At 54.7% G+C, this 12566-nt stretch overlaps 1 protein-coding gene and 1 long non-coding RNA gene across 3 annotated transcripts; both read left to right on the forward strand.

Moving 5' to 3' along the window:
* The first annotated feature begins 1875 nt into the window (after positions 1 to 1875).
* Positions 1876 to 9092, forward strand: CMTM3 (CKLF like MARVEL transmembrane domain containing 3). Its single transcript, XM_042920304.1, has 5 exons — positions 1876 to 2134; positions 5156 to 5311; positions 6319 to 6414; positions 6812 to 6932; positions 8456 to 9092. The coding sequence occupies exons 1-5, from the start codon at positions 1976 to 1978 to the stop codon at positions 8482 to 8484; spliced, it is 561 nt and encodes a 186-aa protein (XP_042776238.1). The 5' UTR covers positions 1876 to 1975; the 3' UTR covers positions 8485 to 9092.
* A 75-nt stretch (positions 9093 to 9167) lies between these two features.
* Positions 9168 to 12338, forward strand: LOC122209101. 2 transcript variants are annotated; one of them, XR_006197451.1, is made up of 4 exons: positions 9168 to 9870; positions 11515 to 11601; positions 11769 to 11818; positions 12260 to 12338. It is a non-coding gene; the product is annotated as an uncharacterized LOC122209101 (long non-coding RNA). The 2 variants fall into 2 exon arrangements; XR_006197450.1 differs by lacking the exon at positions 9168 to 9870 and having other exon boundaries at positions 11399 to 11601.
* Positions 12339 to 12566: the final 228 nt, after the last annotated feature.

The following is a 12566-nucleotide window of genomic DNA, read 5'->3' on the forward strand; positions in this document are numbered from 1 at the left end:
AATACCTACAAGTAAAATGCCTGAGTCATACGGTTGGCCTCTGTTTAATATTTTAGTAAACTGTCAAACTGTCTTCGGACGTGGAGGTAATCGTTTCCACCCCCATCAGGGGTGTAGGAGAGTTCCAGCTGCTCCACGGTGCCTCCCCAGCACTGCAATAGTAGCAGCCCCTTTTACGAAGCCATTTTAATAGGTATAAAATTGTATCTCATTGTGGCTTTAATTTGCCTTCCTAGACATCTGATGATATTGAATATCTTTTCCTGTGCTTACTGGACATCGTATATCTCTGTTGGATTATCTGTTCAAAACTTTGGCCCATTTAAGTTATTGGGGTGTTTTCTTCTTAATAATGAGTTACAGTTTTGAGCTGTGATTTAATTAACACTGATTGATATCAGGTTGTCCTCTGTTCTAACCTTCACCTGGCCTCTTTCCAGGCAATCTAGAGTAAGATCCAAACACCAGGGCCTGGTTCTCCACAATCTGTCTCCTCTCCTAGCCCTTTGTTAGTTCTTTCTTCTACACAGGCTCCTGGCAACCCTCTGAATCAGCCATAACCAGCCAGACATCTATTACCAGGAATTATTTTATTCAGGGATCTGTGGACACATTTAGTTCACTCACTCCCCGCAGATAAGTTGAGGCTCCCTTGCATCCTGCAAATGAAATCTTTCTAGCACTGCTGTTTAATAAATAAATGAGCAAATGAATACCTCTTACCTGGTGGGAGAGATCAGCAAAGTCTTCTTTGAGGAAGTGAAACCACAGTATGACCACAGAATAAAAAAGAGTTCATCATATAACAAGATGGAGAAGAGCATTCCAGGTAGCAGGGTCAGCATGTACAAAGGCCCCGTGGTAGGAGGGAGCATGGCTTGTTCAAGAAACTGTAAGAAAGTCTATGAGTGGGAGAGACAAGGAGCAGAGGACAGCAAGAGATAATGGTTTTAGGCTCTTTACCAAGACTCTGAGCAAGATGGGAAACTCCCAAGATTTGGGGGATAAGGGAAATGGAGGTGATCCTGATTGAAGATTTAAGCATCCTTCTGGCTGCCAAGGAAGGAAGCAGAGAGGCTTCTTAAAGACACCCTGCTAGGAGTCCAGGGAGGAGGCAGGAGTACTCTAGGACGTAGTCGAGGCCTTGGTGGCGGTGAGAAGTGAACAGAAACAAAGCTTTAGAAGATGAAGATGTGCAGGCCTTGGTCACGGACTGATGGTGACGGTGAGGGAGAACGAGGACAGCCCCAGGCTCAGATCTTGGGGTGGAAGGATGGATGGCAGTGCCCTTCACCGGGGCTCAGGCGCCATCTGGGTGTCCTCCAGGGATGAACGGGGAGAGGGAGCAGAGGGCAGGCCAGGACAGCCAATGCAGAGGCCCAGGAGATGGGCTGGCCAGGGATGGGAGGGCAGGCTAGGGGAGAAAGAGAGAGTGAGGTCGGGGAGCTGACAGCGCGATCAAAGCCGGAGGGAGACCAGACAGAGGTCTTGCAGTTTGGGCGCTTCGGTTTCTGGGTCCCGGACACAAACAGTGACGCGGGCAGGAAGCTAGACGGCGCAGCGCGAGTACACAGCCCGAAGCAGGGAATGGAAGCCCCGACGGGGTGTTCAGGGACGGCAATTAAGAAGGTCTCGCGGGTGAGGGGAGAGTGCGGGCGTCTAAGGAGGCCCCAGCCCAGTACCAAGAACCGCAGAAAGGGCAGCCGGGAGCCAAGAGAAGCAGGAGAAGAGGGGGGGGGGGGGGGGGCGGAGCGGAAGGGAGCGGGACGGCGGGGGAGCGGGAGACTGAGAGGACTGGAGGAGGGGGCAGAGCAGGAGGGGAGGGGAGGGGCGGGGCGGGGGCGGGGCGGCGGGGGGATGCTTCCCCGCTCTCGGGTCTCGCCTTTTTCTCCTTCCGCACTGTCTGGGTTTCCGCTTCCCTCCCGGGCGCGGGGTGAGGGAGCGGGGCCGCGCCTCGGTCCCGGCCGCCGCCGCCATGTGGCCCCCAGACCAGGAACCCGACCCGGACCCCGACCCGGCCCCGGCGCGCGCCGGACGCTCCCCGCCGGGCGCGGCGATGCCCGGGCTCCGCGCCCTCCTGCCGGCGCGCGCCTACCTCTGCTCGCTCAAAGGCCGCCTCCTGCTGGCAGAGTCGGTGAGTGCGACGCGGGGCCGGGGCTGGGGCCGGGGTCCGCGGAGGAGCCGTCGAGACTCCCGGCCCCGCCAACTCCTCGGAGCCGAGGAAAGCGGGCGGATCTGGGTGCATTCCCCAGGCGTCGGGTGGCGCTGACCCTCAGCGCGCGAGACCGAGGCGAGATGGGGTCTGAATCCAGGCCCTCCCGGCTCCCTAAACCAACATGGGGGACCCGTCGAGAAGCCTGGGGCCGGGTCGCGTCCACGCGACGGCCGGGCCACTGGAAACCCAACCCAGCTCTGTGTGACTCCGGGCGCCCCCGCTCTCGCTGGGCCCCCGAGACGGGTTGCGTCCCTGCATCTTCTGGCCTCCGTCGCGGGCGCTCCGCTCCGCAAACCCTCCTGCCATCCCTGGCTGCGCCGCGGGAGGAACTGGGCCCCTTCGGCGCTTCACGACGCTCGGGTGGGGGGCCAGGGTCAGTTCTCTGCGCTCTTGCCCGCTTTCCTGGGCGCAGGGAGGGCCGGCCGGGCCTCGAGCTGCGGGGCAGAGGCCAGAGTGGACTCCTGCCAGCTGAGACGGGGAACAGCGGGTAGTGGGAAGGGGACCCCCGGGACTGGGTGAGGCTGAGGCTCGCAGGCAGACCCCTCCCCCCGGGTGCACGGGGCCGGGGCGGGAACCCAGCGGGGTGACTTCATCCTCCTCCTCCCCTCCCTCGCTCGGATCCAGCCGCCCCGCCCCCTCCGAGTCCTTCCTCCTTTTCGCAACCCCCACCCCTGCCCGTCAGGCCTTTGTCTTCGGGACACTCCGAAAACTCCGGCGCAGTCAAGTGTGTGGGGTGGGGGGTTGGTGCTGGCCTCCGTGCAGTACCGGGGAGGAAGAGGCCGGGCACAGAGGAGGCGAGGTAGGGAGGAGCTCTTGTACCTTAGATTTCCCAGCAGTTTGACAGCCCCTATCCTTACTCCCACTTTGCAGACAAGAAAGCTGAGGCCAGAGCATAGGGGATTTGACAGGTGGGTCACTTGAGGGCTGGGTGACACCAAGGATGGGAGTGGAGATCAGAGGAAGGAGGCTTCTGCCCCCACACTTCTTCCTACTGCCCGGGGCAGATGTCCCCAGCCCACGACGCAGTCACTTGACTCAGCAAGCAGGAGGCAGACTTTGAGCGGACAGATGCCAGTTCAGCCCTGGAAATTGATGGGAACCTCTTTTGCAGAGAAGCCTTTAATCCACAGGCCACTGAGGGGCCCCAATCCCAACCCACTCAGCCCACCTCATAGAGGAAGCCCTTGGCGCATAGCTGGGTGTCAGGAATCCAGACCTAGGAAGATAAAGAAGTGGGGAGGAAGGGTTAGGGGTGATCACTGAAGACACAGGGGAGCCATTCTGGTCCCTCTTGGCTCCCTCTGGTCACCTCCGGCTGCCTCCAGGCCCCAGCAAGTAGGGAGACTGACATGGACGGGAAAGGCAAGGAAGTAGCCACCAGGAATTAGGGAATGAGGAAACAAGAATGGAGAGGGGAATCCCCAAAATCTGGCTTGGGGGGCGGTGGACAGGAAGGGGAGAGACACAAGAACAGCCCTCTCTTGAGGAAGTACAGCTGGGGACAGGATTTGGTCGGGGTCCCATGGACTTGCTTTCCTGGGAGACCTCTCTCTATGCCTTTATTTCCCATCTGTTCCACTTGAACTTAGCTACTTCCATGGCCATGTTCAGGGCTGACTTGTGCCCTGGGGACTCCCCGGGATCTCTTCATTTGTCTGAAGTGCATTTGTCTGAAGCAGCCACAGTGTTTCCTGTGTGGCATCTGGGTGTCCCTCCAGGGCCCCTAGGCCCCACTCCAAGCTACTCAACCATGGGCATGCTGTGCCCAGCCCAGCCATAGTGACAGAAACCAGGACAGATAAAGGCCAGCAACCGTGGGGCAAGAACTACAGCTGTGTGGTCAGCCAGCCCTGGGTTCAAATTCTGGTGCCTTTTTTATTGCATGACACTGAGCAAATGTCACTTCACCTGTCTGCACCTGTTTTCTCATCTGTAAAGTGGGCTGTGAGCAAGCACCTGTGCATAGGTGGTTGTGAACATCCCACAGACCTCAGCGGGCACTGGCCTGGGGAACAACAGCCCCGTCAGTCAGCGTGGTCTGCCCTGCAGCGCACCACATGGTCTACAGAACTAGCAGAACTAGCTAGGGGCCTCCGCATCTTCCCGAATCAGTTCCCACCCACAGCACATGTGCAGGGCTGCGGAGAACTCCAATTCTTGCTCCTTAATGCAGTGTGCCCTTTTCACAAGGGCTGGAGGGGTGATGCAGCAGGGCCTCAAGTGTCAGGGTCAACACTCCCTCCTGGATGTTTTTTTCTTCTTATGAAAATTTGCAAATCTCTAAAAAACCGGAACGGTTTTACTGTTAATGCCCATATACCCACCGCCATGCTTGCTTTATCACATATCTTACCCATTTACCCGTCCACCAAGCGAATTTAGTTTTTGATGCAAAGTAAAAATATACTTTGCCCGCATCAGTACATTTCACCTCTGAACACTTCAGCGTGCATATCATTAACTAAAGCTCCAGATTTATATATTTTTTCAGCTAACATTTACATTTTGGGGAGTTGGGGTTAATTTTTTGAAACTGGTTCCTGCTTAGTGACTGCTTAGGTTTGATTTGCCCTGTTGGACACCATCTGAGCTGGGTGCCCTGTTGGGTGGTTTCTGCCTTAGAGCCCGCTGGGGTGGGGGTGGGGTGAGCAGCTGTAGGAGGCAGCCTGGCCGGGTGGGGGTGGGGAGTGCTGGCGCTAGACACACATGAGAAGCTGGGGCTTCCTGACTGGGTCCTGGCAGGGAGCTGGTGTAGGGTCCAGATGCAGAGCCATGCCCAGGGGCTTAGGGGGCAGCGCGGGTGTGGGCCAGCGCCCCACGACAGGGTTCTAATCCTGGCAGCTGTGGGACTGTGGGCAGGTCACCTCCCCTGTTCCTGACTGCAGAGCACTGGGCCAGGGGTTGTGCAAGGGCACTGACTTTCCCTTGCCTCACCTTCAGGGTCTGTCGTTCATCACCTTTGTCTGCTATGTGGCATCCTCTGCATCCGCCTTCCTCGCGGCACCCCTGCTGGAGTTCCTGCTGGCCCTCTACTTCCTCTTTGCTGATGCCATGCAGCTGAATGACAAGTGGCAGGGATTGTGCTGGCCCATGATGGTGAGGGCTGGGCCCCAGGAGGGAGGGGTTTGACTGCATTTCGGCCCTCACCTTTCACTGTGCTGGAGGGGCTGTTTGCCGTAGGTTGGAGCCAGGCCCCACCACTCAGCAGCCGCGTGACCCAGAGCAGGTTGCCTTAACCTCCAGGGCCTCCAGTGCCCCTCCCTGAGGCAGGGAACCTTAGCCGGAATCATGGCCCCTGGCCACCAGGTGGCGCTGGTGTTCCCAGCTGGGCCTGCCGGAATGAGCCTCCGCTGCAGGAATTCAAGCCATTTCCAAAGGGGCAAGGCAGGTTAACTGAGGACTTGCGGGGCTTGCCCAGGCCTTAGCCATCTGGCAACTCCTTTTGTCACCTTGGGAGGCCTCAGAGCCCCACCTCAAACCTTGCTGTTTGAAAAGGGGCAGAAAGGCTGCCATTCGACCCTGGTCTCTTGACTTCGTATCCCATATACTTCCTGATGGGCTACAACCTGTGTCCCCATTGTAGAGACAGGGGAACAGAAACCATGATGCATAAATGGATCTGCCGCAAGTATGTGGCACAGTGAAGCCCAGGGCCAGATCTCCCCGTTGGAGAGCAAGCAGGGAGCAGATGAGCAGGTTTCCAACTTCCCCTTTCTTGTGGAACAGGGAGACCTGCATGTGGGCCAAGCCACAGGGCAGGTGCAGCCTGTTGTCCACGGGGCAGTGGATGGCCAGCTGGACCGGGGACAAGGCAGCCTCAGCTGCTCGAAGCCCGCAGGGGCACCTAGGCAGGGGCAGGAATGGGGGTGGGACGAGGACCAGGTGCAAACAGAGAGCCCGAGGATGCCAGATCTGCGGGGCCAGCTGTGTTTCCAGGCTGCCGGGCCCATCATCCCCTGGCCAACAGTGGGTTCCAGCCCCATTCCTGCCACCTGGTGCCCTTCTGAGCCCCTGTCCCCTGCCCGGGCTCCCAGCTGCCCCTCCCCAGTGCTGTCCTCCACTCCTGGGAGGCCAGGGCAGTGACTGTGCCCACCGCTCCCCAGGACTTCCTGCGCTGTGTCACAGCAGCCCTCATCTACTTCGCCATCTCCATCACAGCTGTTGCCAAGTACTCGGACGGGGCTTCCAAAGCAGCTGGGGTGAGTAGCCGCCCTCTCCCTGGAAGGGGTGGCCCAGCGACGCCCCCTTGGGTTCACCCCACCCCAGATGCCCCTTGGACACTCCGTGGCTGGGGCACAGTCTGTCCCAGCTTAGGCCCCTCGGGGCTTCACGTGGATCTCAGCTATTCCAAAGTCCTCTTATTGGAGATTAAATCCACCCTGAGTTTTGAAGGCTGTTTGCCCAGCCAAGATAACAGCTCATTTTCCTCCTTGTCGGTACCGGGAGGGGTCTGTGCTTGCCAATCGGAGCTGCTTTTCCAAGCAGATAAAGCCAGGCGATAGCTTCTCGGGCCGGCCCCCCCGTTCCCAGGCTCTTGGACCAGGGACTCCCAGCTCCTGATGACGGACTCCATCCACCTTGTGTCCTATCCCACAGGTGTTTGGCTTCTTTGCCACCATCGTGTTTGCAATTGACTTCTATCTGATCTTTAATGACGTGGCCAAATTTCTCAAACAAGGGGACTCCACAGACGAGAACACAGCTGACAAGGCAGAAGGTGGGTGGCCACCCTGTGGGTTTTTACCTGGGAACGTGGCTTATCACCCCCGGGGACCCTGCTCTCCCTGAGGGATACCCAGCCAGTTTGCGGCTCCAGGAGGAGCATCCCCACAGGCCGAGAGTGTCTTCGCAGCCTGGTTCTCCTGCTCCTTCATGCAGCTGGCTCTCCAGGAACCCTGCCCTTGCAGGAATGGTGAGCTGAGGGCAGGCCTGGCACTCCTCTTCTGTGACACTTTCGCTGATGAGCCCCCAGGGGTAGCCAGTCACTGGGCTGCAGAGCTGCCACCGGCTCGGACCAATGCACCTGCCCACCCCCCACCCCAGTCTCACCTGCCTGTGGCTCAGGGACCAGAGAACCAAGCTCTCCTCCTTACCTGCAGCACCGAAACAAGCTCAGTCAGGCTTATGAGCCAGCAGAACCCACCCTTCTGCTAAAAATATATGAGGCACATCTCGTCCCATCCCATACTAAGGCTAAAGCTAGGTTAAATGTTCCTAGATGTTTTCCTTAGGTCTTTGTGACCTGCTTACCAGTTGCCTGCCTGTTATGGATGCTTCTAGACAACCACTCTAGTGGACGAGTAGGAAGTAGCAGTGGAGACATGTGTTTGAATATTTTGTGAGCTTTAAATATTTGAAGGTACATAGTTATATATAGTAATTTTTTTTGCTATAAAATTATTCCTAGCTTATGTGTTAGAATGAATACAGCAAAACCACAAAGTCATGTCATTCCAGCCCTTGGCACAGGGAGTTAAGGTTTATGGAGGCTCTCTGAGCTTGTCCATGACCCAGGAACAGTATGAGGACTGACTGGGGTTCTAAGGGACAGAGATTGGTCCCTCCCTGAAAATAGCAATTGGCACTGCTGGGGGAGGTGCGGGAGGTTTATGACTTAGGTGCTTTTCCTTCCTGAAGGTTCCAGAAGGCTCTATAGAGTACTCTTCAGTATTGGGATTCTAGGAACCTTGGAGTTACACCTCATAGATAGGCCCTTAACGTTATAAAATGTGTCTGATTACTATACAAAATTAGGATTGGGGCAAGGAGGATGGAAACTATAAGGTGGCTAAAAAGAGGCTTCCTGATTTTCTAGTATATTTTAGTTTCTTGGGCCAGAAAATAGCTGTCCCCACCTTGCCCTGCTGAATTGCAGAGTAGGGTTGGGTTTGGGGTGCAGACATACCTCCCTGACACCCCGAAGTGAGAATAGCCCAGGATGACAGGGGAAAGCCTAGAGCAGAGGCATCCGGGCTCCACCCCCTCCACGTGGCCTTGCCCTGGAGGTGACAGCAACCGCCTGTCCCAGGTCCCTGTCCCAGGTCCCAGGCACGGGTGCTGGGGGGAGGGTGGCCTTCACACCAAGTAGATACCACCATCACAGTCAGCTGCAGGAGGGGCCTGAGTCCAGAGCTCCAGCCAACAGCCAGAAACCCAGCCGATCTCCCCAGAAACAGCTTCCAGGCACCGCTGGTCTGGAAGCTCCCACCAAGCATCCTCTTTGCTTTCCTTTCCTTTCAGAAGAGAATTCCGACTCTGACTCTGACTGAAGGCCTACCCTGCCCTGGCAACCCGAGCCTCATGGGCCTTGACTGCTGCACCTTCTAACCAGGAGAGCCGGGACGTGGTCAGGGGACCGTGTGTGTTGGGAGAGAGGCTGTGACCTCAGCAGCAGTGGGAGTTGCTGACGGAGCCAGCCTCCTCACAGCCCCAAGGTGACGTTCCCAAGCCCAGCATACAAATCGGCACCCCTTGGCTTAGCCCTGTCCAACCGCTCCATACACAGGGGCTTCGTGACTATTCTGCCACTTCTCATTTCTGCCCCGCAGACCTTAAGCCTTGTAACCTCCCTGCCAAAAATCAGCACAAGGGGACAGAGCTGATGGAGCCTTGTTACGGGAGGCATTTCATGCTGCAAAGCTGGCAGGGGGTGAGCGGGGGGTGGGTAGATGTAGGGCAGAAACCACCACAAGGCCAACCTGCTGGGCCCCAGGGGGGTTTGTCTGCATTTGCTCACAACAGGCACTTTGTGGAGAATAATCCTTCTAAGATTCTTTTGTCCAAGGAGTACCAGCTGCCTCTTCGTTTCTTTTTGTTTTTGTTCTTAGTGTTTATTTTTGAGAGAGAAAGACAGAGCATGAGCAGGGAAGGGGCAGAGAGAGGGAGGGAGACAGAATCCAAAGCAGGCTCCAGGCTCTGAGCTGTCAGTACAGAGCCCGATGAGGGTCTCGAATTCATGAACCTCGAAATCGTGACCTGAGCCCAAGTCGGACCATTAACCAACTGAACCACCCAGGCGCCCCTGCCTCTTCATTCTTGAAGCAGGGAGAAAACTGACCTTGGCTCTCATCTGGGAGAGATCGGGTCCGTAACGGGCACCTCACGCCCTCGGAAAGCACGTCTTCTCTGGGCAACATGCCAGTTGTAGATTAGCTTACTAGGTCCAAAGGAGTGAGGGTACCTAACGGTGAAGTAACTGACAGCGTCCTGGGTAGCTGGGCGGGCCCAGCCAAACCCTCTTGCCCGCCAGCAGGCGAGAGGCTCCCAGGCACTCAGCATGACGTGTTTCTCGACCCCAGAGCAGGTCTCCTGACCACCTCTCCAGAGGTGAAATGTGCCTTCTGTGTTCACCTGAGGACCTGTGCTGTGTATGTATGTTCAATGGGATTTTGTAACTGTATGTAATTTTTTTTTTTTTTACACAACAGTAGCTTCTTTAAATGGCCTTTCCTGTGACCCAAGAGGCCTCATGAATGAGCCAGACGTGGACCCATGTCTTGGGCATTTGTAACCTTTGTTCTTCTCTTGCATGTGAAAAAAGCCATAATGGATTAAACCAGACTACCTGCTTGGAGTGTATGTGTTTGAAAACCCCTCACACTCCCCAGAGCATGCGGTCCAGGGTCACGCTTCAGCACAGACTGGGCACATACACGGTGAGTCCCGACAGCGCCAGGCTTCGATAGCACACGCACATTTGCTCCACACCAGGCACACCTAAGCATCGGACGCCTGTGCTCTCATCTAGTCTTCACACGATCCTGTTTCACTGTCCAGGAAACTGACGGAAGGTTCAGGAACTTGCCCAAATCATCATGGCCCCTTTGAGGAGGGCCTCTCACTTATCTATCAGGATAACCACCCACGGCACCTCTGAGATAGCCAGAGAGATCTGAGATAGCCAGAACCTGGGCCTCTCGTGGTTTGGAAACTGGTCGCACGAGGGACCCCACACTTGAAGACGGGGAGAGCGCCGGGTCGGCAGTTGGCCCAGGTATCCTGCCCCAGCTTTGACACACGTTCTGAAAATACATCCGAAAGCTGATGTGCAGAAACCGAGAGGGGTACACGGTGGGACCTTGCCTGCCCAGCTCAGCCAGCCAGGCTGCCTGTCAACACCCATGCCACGGAGGCGGGCTGTGTTCAGCCACCACCTCACAAGCTTGTTTCGGGAACTAGGTCCGCGGCCTTTGAAGGGACGGGAGGGAAGTCGGAGCGAGGAGACAATGCCATTTTTACATGTCCATTTATTAAACAAGAACTCCTTCGTGACAATTTAATACAATATTTATTAACGATTAGTGCTGAGAAAATTATTTCCCTCTACATACAAAAATACAGATTTGAACACTATGAAAACAATCAGGACGAGTACCATGAAAAATAGGTCCTTCAAAAGAAATAAAGGGGCAAAACTGAGGGCAACGTGAGGCTCTGTCTGCTGTCGGGGACAAACCCACAGGAGCAAAGGCTTTGGGGCCCCAACACCACTCCAAATGGATAGAGTCAAACCTACAAACCAGGGTTTGAGAAGCCAGGAAACCCACCAACAGCATAAACCAATGTTTGCCAAATGGGCATCACCTCAGAATGCCCCACAGCTGTGCCTAAACGATTAAAGGAAAAAAACTTCTAAGAAGCAAAATGTAATCGTTACTAAGTTAACATTGCCCCCCAAAAGTGCCACCCGGCCAAGTACCAATGAATAATCATATTGGAGCTATTAGCCATCTGATTTCATTTCCTTTGTTAAAATAATGACATCTTCTGGCCCTTCCAAAGGACAAAAAAGAAGCTACAATTTGAGTAAATCCATTCCTTCATTTTGCAGTGGCTCAGCTAGTTTACTCAAAGAATTTTCTTCACCACACAGAACTCGCGTCCTATAGATATGGGAGGGGTGGGAAAGCCAACAGAGCAGCTAGAGCGTTATCTAATGTCAGCAAGCTCCTCATAGCAGGGAGTCTATTTTGTCCAAGCGCAAAACCAGAAAGGGCCACTGAGCCCACCCCGGGGACTCCACAAACCAAAGTCAGTGGAGGCCCCTTGGGCAGCCCCTCTCTCCCAGGCAGGGCTGGAGGTGGGCCCGAGCTGGTCCTCTGCTTCACCAGCCGGCCAGCAAGGGAGATCTTCACTGTGTCAGACCTAAAGGGGAAAATCAGAGCGCCACGGATGTTCCATGCTTTTCCTTTCTACAGAACCACTTTCCTCTTACCGTTTGAGGCGAGCAGTGGCTCTCCCTAACTGAACAAGTGGTTTAAAAATGCCAAATGCAGTTATACTGATTAATTATTTCACAGAAATATACGCTTACTCTCAGACTGTTGAAATAAGCAGAAACAAGTCATTGGGGAGAAAGCAGCAGAGAGGAGACAGGAAGAGCCAAGGTGGGTGTGGTTTTTTCTCTTTTTTAAAATACATAACGAAGTTTAAAGGGATAATGGCTAAACCTCAAAGCCATCATTGCTAAAAGCAATATTAAAAGGACACGATCTAACATCATGCTACAAAAATAGTGTCATCTGGTTTAACTAAATGTACATCTTTTTTTCAGTTCCATGATTGACAAGTGTTTATGTGACTGACACACAGAAGGCACCGAAGGTGAAGTGATTATTATTTGTCTTAAAATATACAAAGACAGAATTACCTACTTCGGGGGGAAAAAAATACAGTCATACCTGTAATAAATAGTTAAGTGTTTTTGCCACGGGTTCCCGAACCCCTACAGATTTCAACATATACAAATAGTTTCGATCCCTACATTCTCTTAGAGGGAACCACATCAAAATCAAGTTAACAAAAGCATTGGTTTTATCCACATATGTCAGTTTCATCATGAGGCAGGATCTGAAAACTCATTTTTAAACGGGTTACAGAGTGAAGGAGCTGGAAGCAGTCAGCCCCCGTGCAGGTCTAGGCCAGCTTGGGGGTCCACCTGGGCCTCCTGCCCTCGTCCTTCCCCACGAGCCAGCCTTCCCCCAGCCTTTGGACCAGCCAATTCTCCCTTCAAGCTCTGATTCTTTGCCTCCTTCACTTCTGCAGAAAGGGAAACTTGTGAAGTCAATTCTGGAAAAAGCAGGAAAGCAAAATGGCCCCCTGAAGGAGGCAGGCATCAGTTAGACCTGGCCCTGCTTGATCCAGGCACCAACCGGGTCCCCACACTGTCCTCATTTCCTGGTGACAGGAAATGCTTTCTACTGGGGTTCAGCGGCGTTCTCCAGAGACAACTCCGATGTGACAGTTTTGGACTGAGTCCCATACAAACCAGTACCCGAATCAACTGTGTCCTACCTTCTCTGGTCTGAGGCACAATTATGAAAAGAAACCTCACCTCACCCTGATCCCGTCA

Source organism: Panthera leo, chromosome E2 (genome assembly GCF_018350215.1).
Source record: "Panthera leo isolate Ple1 chromosome E2, P.leo_Ple1_pat1.1, whole genome shotgun sequence".
NCBI classification, from domain to species: Eukaryota; Metazoa; Chordata; class Mammalia; order Carnivora; family Felidae; genus Panthera; species Panthera leo.